This window comes from Odocoileus virginianus, chromosome 17, assembly GCF_023699985.2.
Source record: "Odocoileus virginianus isolate 20LAN1187 ecotype Illinois chromosome 17, Ovbor_1.2, whole genome shotgun sequence".
Taxonomy (NCBI): Eukaryota; Metazoa; Chordata; class Mammalia; order Artiodactyla; family Cervidae; genus Odocoileus; species Odocoileus virginianus.
In genome coordinates, this window is record NC_069690.1 from 19,614,639 (window position 1) to 19,633,825 (window position 19,187).

At 35.0% G+C, this 19,187-nt stretch overlaps 1 protein-coding gene across 2 annotated transcripts in view; it reads left to right on the forward strand.

Annotated features, from left to right (window-relative positions):
* TAOK1 (TAO kinase 1) overlaps nucleotides 1-19,187 on the forward strand; it is a 95,696-nt gene that overhangs the window by 66,082 nt on the left and 10,427 nt on the right. For both annotated transcript variants that reach the window (XM_020911779.2, XM_020911778.2), the window contains 9 exons: nucleotides 1,060-1,227; nucleotides 3,303-3,506; nucleotides 5,261-5,395; nucleotides 8,127-8,363; nucleotides 9,870-9,998; nucleotides 10,088-10,291; nucleotides 11,949-12,188; nucleotides 14,184-14,396; nucleotides 15,281-15,463. In XM_020911779.2, coding sequence (XP_020767438.1) covers nucleotides 1,060-1,227; nucleotides 3,303-3,506; nucleotides 5,261-5,395; nucleotides 8,127-8,363; nucleotides 9,870-9,998; nucleotides 10,088-10,291; nucleotides 11,949-12,188; nucleotides 14,184-14,396; nucleotides 15,281-15,463 — 1,713 coding nt within the window. The remainder of the gene's footprint in view (nucleotides 1-1,059; nucleotides 1,228-3,302; nucleotides 3,507-5,260; nucleotides 5,396-8,126; nucleotides 8,364-9,869; nucleotides 9,999-10,087; nucleotides 10,292-11,948; nucleotides 12,189-14,183; nucleotides 14,397-15,280; nucleotides 15,464-19,187) is intronic.

Consider the following 19,187-nt stretch of genomic DNA (forward strand, 5'->3'; position numbering starts at 1 on the left):
ATTCTATGAAGCTATTTATCTCTGAATTAAAAGTTGGAAATAACTGTCCAGAATTAGGGTAATGGAACTTTGGCATAAACCTTTGATGAAATATTCTGTAGGCATTATGTTTACGAATTTGAAATAACAGTCTTATGATAGTGAAGCAGAACCAAATATGGTATAGTTAGAACTCTTTGCATAGAGAAGAAGTCAGTTTGGCTAAAAACAAAGGTAAGTGTTACAGAAGTTTGGGGCATCTCATGAAGTCAAGGGCAGAAAGTGTCTCTCTGCCATCTATATATTTACTGTCTGTAAAAAAATCTGTATATAGAAAATTTCTGAAAAGAAATGTATCAAAATGTAGCAGTGATACTCTAAAGGTGGAATTATTCTACTTTTCCTTATTTGATAAGGTTAAGTTTTATTCAGTGTTAGTAAAAATCACTTATAATGCCTTTTAATCAACTACTAGTGTTTTATGAAGAGTATTATTTATGCAACATATAAAGGAACCCACAAGATCCAGGTTTATATTACATAATTCACCATCAGTAAATGCATTTCTCTTGAAACCTAATAAAACTCAGAACTGACATGCCTTTTCTGTGAAATCAGCAGTTCTAAGAATATGTAAACCTTTTTTTAGCATTTGTTTAGGGCTGTAATTGGGCTTCTTAGTATTTAATTAAACCCTTTTATCATTTCAACTCTACATTTTTAGTTGACCAAAGTTTGTATAAAATGTAGGCACAGAGTAAATATATATAAATAATGCTTTTGTAAGTATAAGAAGTCAGAAATAGAGTAGCTATAGATTATATGCATTATCTATGGTGATAACTTAGGACAGTAACTCTAGAGTCTAAGAAGGGGGCCATGTGTGCATGCTCAGTTGTGTCCGACTCTTCGCAACCCCATGGACTATATATAGCCCATTGGGCTCTTCTGTCTATGGAATTTTCCAGACAAAAATACTGGAATGGGTTACCATTTCCTTCTGCAGCTAAGAGAGGTGTACATTTGTATTAATGGAAAAGTATATAGGTTTCAACTTGACTTTTACATTCTTTTATCCAGCACATGTTTGTTCTCCGTGAGCGCCCTGAAACAGTGTTAATAGATCTTATTCAGAGGACAAAAGATGCAGTAAGAGAGCTGGACAATCTGCAGTATCGAAAGATGAAGAAACTCCTGTTCCAGGAGGCACATAATGGACCAGCAGTAGAAGCACAGGAAGAAGAAGAGGTAATTTAGAAACGAATCAAATCCTGAGCTCTCTTCATCAGCTTCTTTTCTTATGGAGCTCATCTTTTACATCATGAATCTCTTATATCAGTGGTTCCCAGGTTGTGTTTTCTTAACACTGGTCCAGTAAAATCCCGTGTGGTAAAGATGGTTTTTGTGTTCTTTAAATTCAGTCCCTTTGTTGTGCACTTTGGCATATATAGTAAAGCTCAGCAACGTCTTTTATTAAATATACAAATTCAACTTTGTTTAATCTTGTCCCTTTCACATGTCTTAGCCACTGAACCCTTTTTTGCCTTATTGTCCCAACTGCGAGAGACATGCTTTTGAAAATATATAAAATTATAGACTCTGAAAGTTGACAGTACTCACTGATAAGTCATTAGCAAGTTACTAAGCATTCTACTCTATCACCAAGGACATTTCTTTTCAGTTCTGCATTGTTTCATTCCATCTACACAGTTCTGAAATACTTATTTTCAGTTCAGTTCAGTCACTCAATTGTGTCCTGCTCTCTGCGACCCCATGGTCTGCAGCACACCAGCCTTCCCTGTCCTTCACCATCTCCAAGAGTTTGCTCAGACTCATGTCCATTGAGTCAGTGATGCCATCCAACCATCTTATCCTCTGTCGTCCCCTTCTCCTCCTGCCTTCAGTCTTTCCCAGCATCAGAGTCTTTTCCAGTGAGTCAGCTCTTCTCATTAGGTAGCCAAAGTATTGAAGCTGTGTGTAAAGCAAGGCTCAGTGGTTTACTCCCTATAGGTAGAGGCATATGGGTTCAAATTCAGATAGCTCTTACTCTCAAGGTCAAGTTCTTTCTATGTTGCTTTTTAGGGAGAATGGGAATACTAATTTGCAATGGATATGTTATAGAACTTTCTCAGGTTGAAATGTACATATAAAGCTTTTTTACTATAAGTATTTTTACTTTTCTTTGCTTCTGTCAGAATTCCAGACCTTTGGTTTGTTTTTTACTGTTTTCCAGTGAGAAATATAATTTTACATTCATAAACTAGTAACTGCTAGTTACTTTTTAATAGTGCTGCACAATTACTGAGCTATAAAATGCAAGATTTTCTTAACAGTTTTGGGTTTTTTCATTTTTTAGTTCTTATGATAGTCTTTTGAAAATTGCTTTCGGTTACTTTATTGTGGGGTATTTTAGATACATGAAATAAAGTTTTGAAATTAATAAATTTCTCATGTAGTTAAATCTATATAACAGCATCTCTGTTAGGCTAGAGATATAAGAAAAGTTCCTCTGTATATACCGTATGTCTATATTAAATTCTCCATATCTTAGAGAATTTTGGTATGGTAACAGTACTAAAATGTTGGTACCTGGATACCTTCACTTGCCTGGTCACTTCAGAAAAACATTCTTGTGATTTTATATATATGTGTGTGTGTATATATGCATATGTAATACATAATTTTTAATTTAAGAAAAATAGGAATTCTTTGGTGGGTAGAATTTTTAAGTAAGAAAAATACACTTACAAAAGACTTCAACAAAAAATAACTAAAAGGAGTTGTTTCTAGGATTTTTTTTTTTTTTAAGTTGGGGCTTGTTTTTCTGATTTATTTTTTTTCCACGCCCTGTGGCTTGTGGGATCTTAGTTCCCTGACCAGAGATTGAACCCAGGCCCTCCCTTGGCAGTGAAAATGCTGGACTCCTAAACCATACCACCAGGGAATTCTCATGGTTGGGGCTTATTTTAACCATGGGAATTATTGCGAAATGAGCAAGATCTCTCTCTATACCCAATGAGATGTGTGGTAAAAATGGATTTCAAAAAATGGCAGACAATTTAGAGAAAATGCTTTACTTTGGAAATAACCCAAAACTGATAAATTGACTTCACTTGGTCAGGTTTTTGTTATTTACTTGTTGGTCATTTTTATTTATTTTTCTGTTACGGGTTGACTTCCCTGGTTTCACCAAATAAAGGGAATGTCTCATGATAGACCTCTGACTTTCTAAAGACTGTTGGCCAAGCAGTGTGCTTGATAATTCTATTCAAGAAATCAAGAGGGATGGAGATATTTGAACCTATTGCTCTTTTCTTCCCTAGGAACAAGATCATGGTGTTGGACGGACAGGAACAGTGAATAGTGTTGGAAGTAATCAGTCTATTCCCAGTATGTCCATCAGTGCCAGTAGCCAAAGTAGTAGTGTTAACAGTCTTCCAGATGCCTCAGATGACAAGAGCGAGCTAGACATGATGGAGGGAGACCACACAGTGATGTCGAATAGTTCTGTCATCCACTTAAAACCTGTGAGTATTTGGATTTCAGTGGAAAAAAATCAGCTTTGGTAAATAATTTTCTTCATCTGGTTAGTTTAAGAGGAGTTTAAAATTTTTTTTTTCCCTGTTTCAGAAGTTGGGAACAGTTTTAGGTAACTTATTTGAAAATGGCAATAGGCTTGTTAATTTTCAGTGTAATATCTGCACTTGTAAAACTAATACCTTGAGAATATGGAAAGAATATTTTTAAAATATCTTAGAAGAAATACTGTATATAATGTATTATTTGAAGTCACTTAGATGGAAAATGAAGTACTTTAAAAATAGTAGGTATACTCATGAAATTCATTGTAATATTAATAAAATATTTTTGAAGCATGGGAGAAAGGATTAGGATGGATGGTGACCAAAAGTGCTTTTGGTCACTTTTCATTATCCATATAATGTTTACAGCTTTAAAATAAAACTTAGAGTCTAATTATGGAAAAAATAAATTCTGGGTTTAGGAAATAATGGGTATTTACTACATTAGTCATTATACTTTAGAATGCAAAATTTTAAATGTTCTTGAAAATATTTTAAGCTCCTTTTAACACTTAATAGGAATGTTTCCGTTTTTAACTTCACAGCTTGCAGTGTTACCTAAAAAGTTATTAGACACAAATAGATGAAAGGTGGAAAGAATGGATAAACAAAACCATGGTATATACACATGATGAATATTATTTAGTTATACAAAGGAAGGAAATTCTGATACATGATACAACATTAGTGAATTTTGAAAACATTATGCTAAGTGATATAAGTCAGATATAAAAGGACAAATACTATATAATTCCTTTTATAAGAAATACCTAGAATAGGCAAATTCATAGAGATAGACAATGGATTAGAGGCTACCAGGGGCTGAGTAGAGGATGAAATGGAGACTTTATATTCTTAGGCAAGAGGATCAGCCATAAAAAAGATTATTCCTGTAACTGCTGCTGCTGGTGCTAAGTCGCTTCAGTCGTGTCCGACTCTGTGCGACCCCATAGATGGCCTACCAGTCTCCTCCATCCCTGGGATTCTCCAGGCAAGAACGCTGGAGTGGGTTGCCATTTCCTTTTCCAATGCATGAAAGTGAAAAGTGAAAGTGAAGTTGCTCAGTCATGTCCAACTCTTCGTGACCCCATGGACTGCAGCCTACCAGGCTCCTCCGTCCATGGGATTTTCCAGGCAAGAACACTGGAGTGGGTGCCATTGCCTTCCTGTAACTAGTTGGTTGCTAATTGACTTCCTTTTCAGTAATTGAAGTAATGTATATATCAAGAAAGACATTGATTCTTAAAATTTTTACAGTTATTTTTTGTTTACTTATTTTGGACCAGTGGCAAGAGTATTATAAAGTTTTTTAAACTATATTATTACTTCTTAAACCCAAGAGCCCTAGAGTAATTAATTTTACTACTGCTATTTAAAATACTGGCTGCATGTTTTATTATCTTTGTTTTTAAGTTATATTAAGGCTTTGTAATTTTGCACTTAATGAATATTATATAAATCTAGCCATAATGTTTCATTATCCTGATTCTGTATACTGTTTCATCCATTGAGGAAATAATGTCTCCTGATTCAAATTATGTTGAAAATAAAATGTCAGCATTCTCATTTTTTGTTTTTGCTTTTTAGAATTATGTCTTTGAGATTTATTGATCCATTTGTCTTTAAAATTTAATTTTCTTGAAAGTTCACTTGAACTGTGTTTGTTCACAACAGATAATAATGTTTGTTTCTTTACCTAGGAGGAAGAAAATTACAGAGAAGAAGGCGATCCTAGAACAAGGGCATCGGATCCACAATCTCCACCCCAAGTATCTCGTCATAAATCACACTATCGTAATCGAGAACACTTTGCTACTATACGGACGGCATCACTGGTATGTACTACCCCAAATTAGAAATAGATTTTTCATGTTAGACCTTGGCATCTATATTCAAGTATAATTTTATCTCTTTTTTTTTTGTATTTTGTATTACAAACATTTATTCAACATTTAACTGCCTGTTATGAGAAAGAACTTCTAGAAAGCACTCTGAGAGATGTATATACAAATAACTAATATATTAGAATATATTAAATGCTTAAGAGGGCTGAAAGTGATAGTTGCTCAGTTGTGTCCAACTCTTCCAGTCTATGGACTATAGCCTACCGGGCTCCTCTGTCCATGAAATTCTCCAGGAAAGAAGTGGGTAGCCATCCCCTTCTCCAGGGGATCTTCCCAACCCAGAGGGCTGCTGCTGCTAAGTCACTTCAGTCATGTCCGACTCTGTGTGATCCCATAGACGGCAGCCCACCAGGTTCCCCCATCCCTGGGAATCTCCAGGCAAGAACACTGGAGTGGGTTGCCATTTCCTTCTCCAATGTGTGAAAGTGAAGTTGCTCAGTCGTGTCCAACTCTTAGCAACCCCGTCGACTGCAGCCTACCAGGCTTCTCCATCCGTGGGATTTTCCAGGCAAGAGTACTTGAGTGGGGTGCCATTGCCTTCTCCAATCCAGAGGGCTAACAGGTACTAAATAGGAATTCAGATTATCTTTGATTTAGGGTGAGTATTTATAAATCATTTGAGCCTTTAATAATTAGTTGGTTTTAGGCACGGAGGGAAAGAAAAAATGAAGTTTCCACCTAAGAATTGACAGGCTAACAAAAATGAGGGGAAATGTTTGTGAAATAGCAAGTAATCCAATTTGATATACTTAAAATATAGTTCTTCTGATTTCCCAAATAATGAAAATGGATTATTTGTTCATTACAAGAATGTTGTTATATTGGAGTACTTATAACCCTGATCAGTCAGATATGTAGGACCAAAACATGATAAAGGTGGGGATAGAAAGATGTTAAGATATCAAAGGGAAATAGGTTATTAGTAAATATGACAGAAAGAAAAAAATATATGGAAATTGTCTGAATTATCAACTACATAACAGATCTTATAAATCTCATGCTGTGTCCCATGAATCTGAATGATATCTGGGGTCAAGAACACCATCCCTTGGACTTCCCTGGTGGTCCAGTGGTTAAGAATCCACCTGCCATCACAGGGAACATGGGTTCAATCCCTGGTCTTGGAAGATCCCACAGGCCAAGGAGCAACTAAACCCATGCGCTGCAAGTACTGAAGCCCAAGCACCTAGAGCTCAGGCTAACAGGAGAAGCCATCACAGTGAGAAACCTGTGCTCCACAACTAGAGAGTAGCCCCCACTTGCCACAAGTAGAGAAGGCCTGCCTGCAATCAGGAACTAGAGAAGCCCAGCCCAGCCAAAAATAAAAATAAATTAAAAAACAAAAAGATAAACACCATCCCCTGTGATAAGTCAAGTCATTCCTACTGTTCTTCAACATGTAAATAATTCTTTGAACAGAGCAAGTAGCAAAGATTGCTTAGTTTTTGCATGACCATTTTAACAAATACCTGGACAAGGCCAGCTTGTTGGGAAAACATTTTTGTGACTGGGCACATATTAATGTTTCCCAAGCAAGCCTTCTGTCTCAAATTTTGGCTCCCTCAAATTAATTGAGGAAACTTTTTTTTTTTTGGTCATGCCACTCAGCTTACAAGACCAGGGATTGAACCCAGACCCTCAGCATTACAAGCACAGAGTCCCAACCACTGGGCCACTAGGGAATTCCTGAGGAATTCTCTTAAGTTATGGATTTAGAAAACTTAAGATCCATATCCCTAAACCTATTAAGTCTATTTATTTCAGATAAAACATTCACACAGTAGGTAAATTTGTGTATAAAGATATGCGTGGCTATATTTTTCAGTAAAAGTACCATGTACTAAAACTCAGTCTGACTGCTCTGCCTTGGGTTTTTTTATACAATAAAATACATAGATCTTAGGTATTCAATTTGAAGTATTTTTAGTGGTACACATTATGCTAACCATCAACTAAGAATATACATATACATACTAAATGCTAGTGTTCACTTTAAAATAATTTATATTATGTGAATTTCACCTCAACAAAAAAAATCAGTTTACACATTTTTTTCTTTATTGTCAGTGCCTTTTGTGTCCTGCCCAGGAAATACTTGTCTGCCCTACAGTCATGAAGATATTCTGTGATTTCTTCTACTTTATGATTCTGGATTTTGTGTTTATGTCAAATGATTCTTTTCAAATTAATCTTGATATAGAGTGATATAGAAGTCAAAGTTTTTGTTTTGTATACAGAGAACCAGTTATAATTTGATAATACATTTATTTCCTCTTTGACCTAACTTGACTTTTTTGGTAGAAAAATCAGTTGACTAAATATATATGATCTATTTCTAGATTTTATTCTGTTCCTTTTATCTGTTCAGCCTATCTTTCCACCAGTACTACACCATTTTGATTACTGAAATGTGTGTCTTCCAACTTTTTTCCCCTCAAGAATGTTTTGCTTCTTGTAGCTCCTTTACATTTCTATATAAATTTTAGAACCAGCTTGTCTATTTCTTTAAAAGATGGCCTGGAATTTTAATTGGAAACTGCTCATTGGAATCTCTTACAGTAATTGTCTACTTGGATAAATAACAGAGTGGTCTAAAATGCTTCTGAAAGAAAAGATGTTTTGCTTTATTTTATTGTTTTCTCTCCATTGTTTGTGTGTCTAGGTTACAAGGCAAATGCAGGAACATGAGCAGGACTCTGAGCTTAGAGAACAAATGTCTGGCTATAAGAGAATGAGGCGGCAACATCAAAAGCAGCTGATGACTCTGGAAAATAAGTTAAAGGCTGAGATGGATGAACATCGCCTCAGATTAGACAAAGATCTTGAAACTCAGCGTAACAATTTTGCTGCAGAAATGGAGAAACTTATCAAGAAACATCAGGCTGCTATGGAAAAAGAGGTGGCTGATTCACTATTATTAATTTATTTACTGTAGATCATAAGCATCTCAGAGTTAACCAAGATGGCATTTTAATGTTAGGATATTTTCTCTAGAACCAAGCCAGTTCAATTGGGAATAGAGAGAAGCATTTATATAACATGTATAGTATCAGGTACTAAGTCTGGGAACCAGTAGACGTGGGATTATTTCTTAATGCTCGTAGTTTTATTGTATCACAGTGGGTATATCATGCAACCATTCTAGGCCCTAGGTACTCTTGATAGTATGAGGAATTTCTTAATCATCTATCAATAGGTGATTTAGGTCTCAAAAAATCATTTATGATTCTCTTTGTGTGTTTTTTGGAAACCTTCCCTCAATTTATAGTTGCATTTTAATATCAGAGTAATTAAAGATTACTGTAATATAACAAAATGTTAGAGATAATAAGAGAGATTCAAATTAAGATTTGGCCCATTTTATTTACAAATGTGTCATTCTACTATATGATTTAAGTATATATTTTTTAGGATTCTTCTTATGGGAAACCTAATGTTTTTGATGTCCCATCAGTTAAATTTTATTTTGATAGTCACATTTGTCAAGTAAAATGTAAGCTTCTCAGTAAATTAACACAATATGTAGAAATATATCTAGCTAGTCCACATTGAGGCATTATTTATTATAGTTACCCTGTTCACCTTCCCTGCCCCCCCCAAATTAAAAGACCCACTTTCATAATAGTAGAGAATTGGCAAAATAATTTATTAGAGTAAATAATTATTTGATTTTGAATTGATTTGATTAAAGAATGTATAGATATTTAGAATCCTGTTGGGCATTAGAAAGTATTTTTAATAACTTGGGAAGAGATAGATACTAACATATTTAGAAAAGTAGATCGTGACATAGGATGTGCAATGTGATTACAGATTTATTTAGAATGCGTGCATGCATAGAAAAAATAGGAAAGGTGTGTACCAAAATGTTTTTATTGTTTTTTTCTGAGTGCTAAAATCATACAAGGTTTTTTTTTCCTTTGTGTTTTTCTGTATTTTCTAAATGATCCATAATGAATATACATTGCATATATAATCATATATAATCAGAAATAAAATAGTATGATATATATGTATCTAATATTTAACATTTTTATTTAACATATAAGTTAAAGGTCAGGGTTTACTTTGAAGAGAGTATATAATATAAAAGTCAATCTAGATAAAAGGTCATGATTTTATTATATTTTTAATAAATGCTTATTTTTTTATTGGGGGGGCATATTGTTAAATTTTTTAAAAGGTGAAAGCTTTTTAATTCTGTAATAGGTCAACATTTTAAAGATGAGTCCCGTTTTACTGGTTCTCTGAAATTCAAATAAGATGCTAAGTAATACTTATTAGTAATTTGTTGGATGTTCTTATTTTGGTAATGCTTATACAGATTTTATCCTAAGTGGTACATGTTAAATTGTTGCTTTGAATCTGTCTAACTAATTTGATCCATTTTTTAAATTTCTCATAGGCTAAAGTGATGGCCAATGAAGAGAAAAAATTTCAGCAACATATTCAGGCCCAACAGAAGAAAGAATTGAACAGCTTTTTGGAGTCTCAGAAAAGAGAATATAAACTTCGAAAAGAGCAGCTTAAGGAGGTACTTTTATTTAATGCCGAATACCACATGATATATTTATGCAGTTGATTTTTATGTATTTTGAACTGAATTGTTTTTTATGTTGCCAGGAGCTGAATGAAAATCAGAGCACCCCAAAAAAAGAAAAACAGGAGTGGCTTTCAAAGCAGAAGGAGAATATACAGCATTTCCAAGCAGAAGAAGAGGCTAACCTTCTACGGCGTCAGAGGCAGTATCTAGAGTTGGAATGCCGTCGCTTCAAGAGAAGAATGTTACTTGGGCGTCATAACTTAGAGCAGGACCTTGTCAGGGAGGTGCGTTTGAAACTGGAATCTTTTCTGAAAGTATGTTAGTCCCTTCTCAGTCTCGGAGCCTTTGCACTCGCGCCTCCCTCAGCCTGAATTCTTCTTTCCTAGATTATCTACATGGCTTGCTTCCCCCCATTCACGTCTCTCCTCAGAAATGCCTCCCCTAATATCCAAATCCTCCTTCTTATTTAAATATTCTTCTCTGTACTTCTCTCTCCTATACACACACACTTTTGGAGGAGAAGTTTCTCTTCTTGCCTAGAATGAAAATTTTATGAAGTCACCGGTTTTGTTTTGTTCCAGTCTTTATATCCCCTATGTGTTACCATTTAATACTTTTTTTATAATCATGTACTTAATTGAGCAAACATAGAAACTCTTGTGTCAGGGAAAACAAATATTCTCAGTTTCAGGGATAACTCTGAGCACAGATTAGCTTATTTCCAAGAGTGGCTTAAAATAAACTTCAAGTATAGCATAATTGTTCAAATTTACTAATAATTAAAGTAGTTGCATCAGTTAAATAAGAACAGTTTAACAGACTGGCAACACTGAATCCTAGTAAGGGCATTGGGAAATGTGCAATGTTGGTAAGAGTATAAATTGATACTACCCTTTTGGAGCTCATATGCTTTTACCTACAAATCCACTTCTAGAACTCTATCCTAAAGAAATAATAACATGATTATATGATGCATGATGCATCAACATTTAATGAAAATTTTTTTATAAAGCAAAAAATGGAAAATTAGAGTATTTCAAAGCAGAAACCTATGGTGAAACTTAAATAAAAGATGTGTATATACTGATCAGATCTGGATATATGTCCATTATATTGTTAGCTGAAGAAAGCACATTACATGCCTGTATTGTATATTGTTACTCAGTTTTTAAACTATATGTTTTTCTATAATAGTTGTTTCACAGTAGCATGGGGAAGGCTGGAAAGCATTTTCTTCAAACTATTGTCCTTTGCAGAAAGGGTTTGCAGGGGCAAAGGGAACAGGTTTGACATGCATGTGTGTTTTACACTTGTTCTTTTTAATCTGAAAAAAAAAAGGAATTAGAACATTTATCGAGCATCATGTGCTAGGTATTCTGAGAACTTTCTGTTTATGAATTCATTTCATCCTCACGTTAAATCTGTACAATAGTTATACTGCTATTTCTTTGAAAAGTGATAAAACTAAAGCACAGCAGGTTTAAACAACTAACCCAAGGACTTGGTGACTGTAGGTAGCAGAGCCAGGTCCATGTTCTTATCCATTACACTATACTGGATATACTGCATGTAATAGAATTGGATAGGACACTCTGAAGAAATTTAAAAAATGGCTTTGGGGTTCTCTTCAGATATAAAATTGGGAAACAGTGAAAGAAGGAAAGAAAGAAAGAAGGACATTAAGTCTACTGAGATTTGATGTGTTTTAAGCTTATGGCATAAAATAGTATTAATGAATAGTAAATGAATAGAATAAGGAAATTTGTCTTTACTAATTTGCCCATTTACCACTGTATAGGTCATAAAATCTGATATTTACTGTGCAGTCATTATTGAATCTGAAGATTACATCTATTTCCTGATTAATCTGTTTCTTAGGGTTTTTTCCCCCTGGCATTGTACAGCAATAAATATACCTTTGTCTTTTGTATTATGGATTAGGAGTTAAATAAAAGACAGACTCAGAAGGACTTAGAGCATGCCATGCTACTGCGACAGCATGAATCCATGCAAGAACTGGAGTTCCGTCACCTCAACACAATTCAGAAGATGCGCTGTGAGTTGATCAGATTGCAGCATCAAACTGAGCTCACTAACCAGCTAGAATATAATAAGCGAAGAGAACGAGAGCTAAGGCGAAAGCATGTCATGGAGGTTCGACAACAGCCTAAAAGTCTGAAGGTACCTTTAGCCTAAGCTAAAGTTATTGAAGTAACATGTCTGTGAAATGAATGATGATTTTAAAGGTAGCAGTGGTAGGGCTTGGCATAGAGTTGTTTGGTGTTTAATCTTTCTTTTCTCTTTCTTATTGTTACCTTTTCAGTTTGAAAGTTTGTAAATACTAGTGTGATCTTTGCAGATATATACAAAAAGTGAGCAGATATATACAAAAAGTGAGGTAAAAAACAATGTTTCACAATTACAGTCAGGCTTTGAATAGAATGTCTGCTTTTGATGACAGATAAGCTCAAAATTTTCCATAAAGGAGATTGTTGTTACTTTACTAAGGAACAAAATGACCATTTCCTCTTAGTTATGTATCTGTATCTACTTACTTAATTTGAACAAAACTGACTTGATTTTAACGTCAAGTTATCCCATTTTTGTTTCCCTAATAGTTGCATCTTCCGACTTTCTCCAGGAATTTAAAGGAGACGGGGGACATCAGTTTTAGCACTTATGTAATTTAACTGGGATTTGGGGAGGACTGGGGTACCCGTGTCAGTGGAATAGGTGATTCACACCTATTGTCCGCTCTGCTGTTTCTTCATCTGCCATCCAGATGATGATTTGTCAATGTGAGATGAGTAGAAACAATTGTAACTTAACATTCCTCTTGCTTTCACTTGAGTCAAACATTAAGGGGTATGGTTTATTCTTGGTACAAGTATTACTCTTCTTAAAGAAAAAGCACATTTTTCAAGGAGTTATTTTCTCTCTCTCATTAGACTAGTGGTGTGGAATAATTACAGTGTTTTCTTGACACAATATTTTAAAAATAAAAACTTTTAAAAGACTGGAGGCCATTACACAGAGGTAGAAAAGAATAGCTAAATGTCATTGTCCCATTCCTGGCTAACTTGAATATTCTTTCAATATTGTTAATCAAGAATAGTATTTAAGAGTGGCACCACTAAACATAGCTGAACTAAGAGTTTCTCTTTGCAGCTAGGCATCTCTTGACCTTTCGACTTGGTTGGTACAAAATATGGAAAATGTGTATTTGATATTTTGGTATTTTTTGGCATAGGTGGTGGAGAGGATGAATAGTTACTTCCTTGAAAAGTATGTTACTTTGGTTTTATATGCATTTGTTGCACACTGAATCAACCAGTCAATATTTCAACTATAGCTTCTGCCAGTGAAGTACATGAGTAAATTCTCACTTGTAGGCTTGAACAATATACCTTATAGAAATATATCTCATCTTTTCAAATTTTGTTCAAACCTGAGTTCATAGAAATAACTAACCTGTGATTAACCAAAAACTAAAGCCAAACCCCTTTGTCTCTGAACTCAAATTGTTTTATCTCCAAAATGTTTATGTAGTTCATGTCTTTTATCATCACCTCAAGAAGGGCTATCCCCTCCCTTGCCCCACAATTTATTCCCCTTAAGGGAAAGATAATTATAATAATGTTGGTCAGTTACTGATAGCCTACTTTTGTGGGGTCTTTCACAGACTATGTCATTAGAGTTGAGATTGTCATTAAAAGAAATTGGAGCGAGGTGTCTCAGATAAGGAACAATAAATATGCTTATTTTCTGCCTTAGAAATCTGATAAGATATTGTTTGGCCAATAAAAATCTTTTGTATCTACTACTTTTAATGCATGAGAAGAAATTTAATTTTCTGTCATCAATATACATAGTAATCAAAATTAATTTTAATATTTATTTGTAACTGTTACCAACATAATGAGTACTACTTAAAGTCATATGAAAAATGAGGTACTTGGTATTCTAATGCTTTAAATTAGAGCTTTTGTAATACATAGAATCTGAGGGTTTGACCTAATAGCCAAGCAGAAACATAGTGCCCCTGCAACATTATGATCTAACCATTCTCTTTTCCCCTCTCCCTTTCTCCTAGTAGCCTTTTCGTTTCATGTAAGCATAAGGTTTACCAAATGCCATATGTTAAAAGTTATATATATCTTTTTTTTTCTTTCTCAGTCTAAAGAACTCCAAATAAAAAAGCAGTTTCAGGACACCTGTAAAATCCAAACCAGACAGTACAAAGCGTTAAGAAATCACCTGCTGGAGACTACACCAAAGAGTGAGCACAAAGCGGTCCTGAAGCGGCTCAAGGAGGAGCAGACCCGGAAGTTGGCCATCTTGGCGGAGCAGTATGACCACAGCATTAACGAGATGCTCTCCACCCAGGCGGTGAGCTTGTGTTACTTAGGCAGAGCAAATCCAGGGCCCCTTTCCTTCCACCTCCTGAGTGAAGTCTCAGTAATTAAAGCACTAATAGGAAGTGGTAGCTCTCCTACAGCCTGGGAAGTAGTAGTGATTATCTGTATTTTTCCTGTCTCTGCATTGTTTGGAAGTAGGCATGATTTATATAGAATTCTCATTGATACATTTAGACATGAGATTCTAAATAGGCTCCTTGCCAGTGCCTCTTAGGTGTTTAGCGCATATCCCAAGAGTATACCAAGATGAGAGCAACAGCTTTGTTAGGCATTGGGCAAAAAGTAGTACTGTATTAGAAATCTAAATGGTGACATTTTAATGGAGGCAAATACAAAGTATTTTCTATATAAGTTTTGTGAACTTTTTTTTAAAGGGCCAGATAGATAGTAAATATTTTAGTTTTTGTGGGCCAGGATACAAAATTGAGGATATTATGTGAGTACTTATAGCCAGTGTAAAAACCATTCTTAATTAGGAGACTATAAAATTAATTAATTAAAACAGTCAACTGTCCAGATTTGGTCTGGAGCTGTAGTTTGCTGTCCCTGTTCTATAATTATTTTCATTGCAGAAAAGAGATTCAGTGTCTTATATCATTTAATCAGATTCTAGATTTTTCTTAAGAAAAATTTGGTTATTCAGACATCCTTCAAATAGCGTATGATAGCTTTTATCTTTTTGTTATTATCATTGGTTACTGTGCCTTCCTTTTTCAGAAATGTTTACTCCAAGATACAAGAGAGAACAATTGTCTATCCTATGGAAGAGTAGTCTGCCTTTTCTCACACCTTCTTTCCATAGGTCTTGAATCAATAGTTCACAGTAGAATGTGTATGTTTTTCCCTCTCTTTCAGCTGCGTTTGGATGAAGCACAGGAAGCAGAGTGCCAGGTTTTGAAGATGCAGCTGCAGCAGGAACTGGAGCTGTTAAACGCATATCAGAGCAAAATCAAGATGCAAGCGGAGGCACAGCATGATCGAGAGCTCCGGGAACTGGAACAGAGGGTCTCCCTCCGCAGGGCACTCCTAGAACAAAAGGTATAGATGATAGAAGGAAGTTATTTGTGCTAACATTTGCTTTCATCAGAAGTATTTTATAAATACATTTTCATATTGAGAGAGGTGGCATTAGGTTGTTTTCACCATAGCACGTTTCCTTGATTCTAATTTTGTAGTGTTTTTCTTTAAAATTATTGATTCAGTAATGAACCTTAATAAATTCTAAACATCAGGGGAATATAATTAAGTAGTTAATACTAGAGGAAGGATATGGGGTTATGTGAAGACAGTTGAATTGTGAGTACCTCTAGCTCTGTGTTCCTTTTTTTGTGTACCTAGCTCTACCTAAAGAGGTTGTTGAAAAACTTGGATAAAAAACTTCTTTTCTTAGAAGAAAAAGAACTTTATAGTTGCCTGAGAGAGGCAGAGGCAAAGGATTTGGAACATGTACTTTACTCTTATATCCTGGGCCTGGAACTATACAGATTGGTGGAAGAGTACTAGGATACAGAACATAAAACCCGTTCTACACAAGCTGAAAATGTTACTTCTAGATGTATCTTTTTCTCCCATCTCTCTTCTCTCTTTTAACTTATTCTTTGTCAGATATATTCTTTGTCAGATATATTAGAGAATAGAACTAGAACCCCCAAATTCATTTCCATTCTTTAAGGTATTATAGCTGTGTTGTGTGTGTGTGTGTGCATATTTGGGGGAAAAGCTAATGGACAGAGATTTTTAAACTTTGAAAGATAAAGGAAAGTTTTGTCATGAGAAGTAATAGAATACCAGTTGTACCCAGGATTCATAGCTATGTTTAGAATTCCTGAGCCATAAGTTCCCAGCAGGTGATTAGTCTTAGGTCCAATGATCCTTTGTATGTTAGTACTTGCCTAATTTTTCAAAACTTGTCATGGTTTCTAGACCACAGATTTTCCACAGATTTTCCTCTACTTCCAGTAGCTCTTCTGATAAAAATAGAATGCCTTACTAAATTAAAAATATATTCTTAAAATATAAATAGGATCTTACTAATAGGATACCTAAATAAAATATTCCTTTCTGTCACAACTCTCATCACTGGCTTCTTCGAGGGGTACTTGCCTCTAAAAATTATCTCACTTATGTTTCCCATTCATAATGGGAAACATAGAAACGCATATAAATTTTGAGAAGAGTCTAGTTTGTCCCATGTACAGATTTCATAAATCTGATTTCAGCTTGCTTATTAAAATTCAGTCTTAAATAATGTCTCTTATGCTTCAAGAAATTATCATTGGACTTTTGTGATGGTGCAGTGATCAAGAATGCACAAGCCAATGCAGGGAACATGGGTTTATTCCCTGGTCCGAGAAGACCCCGCAGGCTGCAAGGCCACTGAAGCCTGAGTGCTACAGCTGCTGAAGCCCACACACCTAGAGCTGCTGTGCAACAGTGGAAGCCAACACAGTGAGAAGCCCGCACACAGCTGCTGGATTGCAGCCCCAACTTGCTGCAGCTAGAGAAAGCCCACGCACAGCAGTAAAGACCCAGTGCAGCCTAAAATAAATAAATAAATAGTTTTTTTAAAGGGAAAAAGTTATTTTAAAAAATTATTACTAAAATGGGAACTCCCATGGTGTTGTAAGAGAAATATTGGCACTATTTACAGTCAGCTCCCCAACACCAGTAGGTTCTGCATTCATGGATGGGTTCAACTAACAGATTATGATTGAAAGTACTCAGGGGAAAGAAAATTCCAGAAAGTTCCCAAAAGTTCCAGAAAGCAAAACTGCAGTTTGCTGTAAGCCTCAGCAACTCTTTACATAGTATTTACATTGTATAGGGTATTATAAGTAATCTAGATATGATTTAAAGTACTGGAGTAGGGCTATGTATTTGTATTTGTAGCTCCACCTAGTGGTTCAGAGTTAATGCTCGTTAGTATCTTACACAGTCTTATTTCAATATATGAACTAAGTGGACATGTTCTACAGAGCCTAGTAAAATGTGTGCATAAAACTGATATGCATTGGTCACGGTGCAGTGGCACTCGCATACATAGTTAGTGCATTTTGCAAAGCAACTTGGAAGTATATATTGAGCTTTGGAAATGTTACATATTTAAGACTTTGAGAATTTATTCTAAGGAAAAGAAATCCAAATATAGGAAAAATAAGATGCATAAATATGGTAATTATAGCATACTTCATAATGTTTTAAAATACATAACCATCAAAAACAGTTATAATTAAGTAATTATAGCCAAGCCACTTAAAAAATCTTATTCAACCATTTAAATGATGGCTATAAAGACAGTATTAATATAGAAAAATGCTTATGATGTATTGAATAAAAGTGAATTGAATTAATGCTAGTAGTGGCTATATTAATATGGTAGAATGTTTTTTTTTCCTTCTTTTACTTTTTTTTGGGGGAGAGAAGGGCATACCATGCAGCATGTGGGATCTTAGTTCCCTGAACCAGGAATCAAACCTGAGCCCCCTGCAGAGGATGTGCAGAGCCCTAACCACTGGACTGCCAAAGAATTCCCTCTATTTTACTTTTTTAATATGGCTTATATTAATTTGATAAGAGAAAATATGTTTGATTAGTTAGTATTACAAATGATGAAGGAACAGTAGAGTGATAAATATATAAATCTATTTTGAGTTGCTCCTTGATTTTTAGGGCAAGTGCATAACAGTAAAGCAGTTTGGGATCAGTTGGCAGCTACCAAGGCAAGTTACCCTCTGTACAAAAACTGAAAAATCTTAACAACTCTATTTTCTGCACTTTGTACTTACTGACTATACAGATAAGAAACAGTCATCTGAAAATAGAGGTGAAACCAGAGTGAATATTGGTTGTTTCATGCTGGGTAATTCTCTTTGAAGATTACTTTAATCTCCACAGAATCAAGAATTGTTCCTTTAGGTTTGGCACTAACAGAGTAGGGTTAGGGTTAGGGCTTCCCTCATAGCTCAGTTGGTAAAGAATCTGCCTGCAGTGCAGACCTGGGTTCGATTCCTGGGTTGGGAAGATCCCCTGGAGAAGGAAATGGCAACCCACTCCAGTATTCTTGCCTGGAGAATCCCATGGACGGAGGAGCCTGGCAGGTACAGTCCATGGGGTCATAAGAGTCAGACACAACTTGGTGACTAAACCATCACCACTAACAGAGTATAACAACAAGTAAGCCTCACTTGGCCCACATGAAGCCCTTTTATGACTTTTCTTATTTCATTTACATTAAAATTTCAGCAAAATAGTAGCATAACTATAAATGTTAAATTCCTTATTTGGATTGGGGTCCAAACAAGGTCCAGATACTGCTTTTGGTTAATTGTCTTTTAAGTCAACGAGTCTATAATAGGACCCTCTTACCCCCTTGGTTTTTTTTTTTTTTTTTTTTTTTTCATTTGAATTGGATCATTTGCTCTGTAGGAATTCCAGTTTTGGCTTATTGCGTCCTCTGGTGTCATTTAAAAATGTATCCTTCTCTCTTTTACTTCCTATTTCCCATCAGCTGATATCCATCCAGATATATGATTATATTTAAATTCTCTTTTTAAAAATTTTTTGCAAGGAATTTTCATGAGGGTTACTATGTACTTCCTTTTGCATTATATCAGGAGATATATAATGTTTAGCTGTCCCCCTTTTAAGTGATATTAATATTGGTCAGTGGGTTTAGGCAATTATCAATTTGATCATTCATAAAAAAGTTCTACATGAACTTTTTTCATTGCCTGTCGACTTTATTATGAATTATTTTCCATTT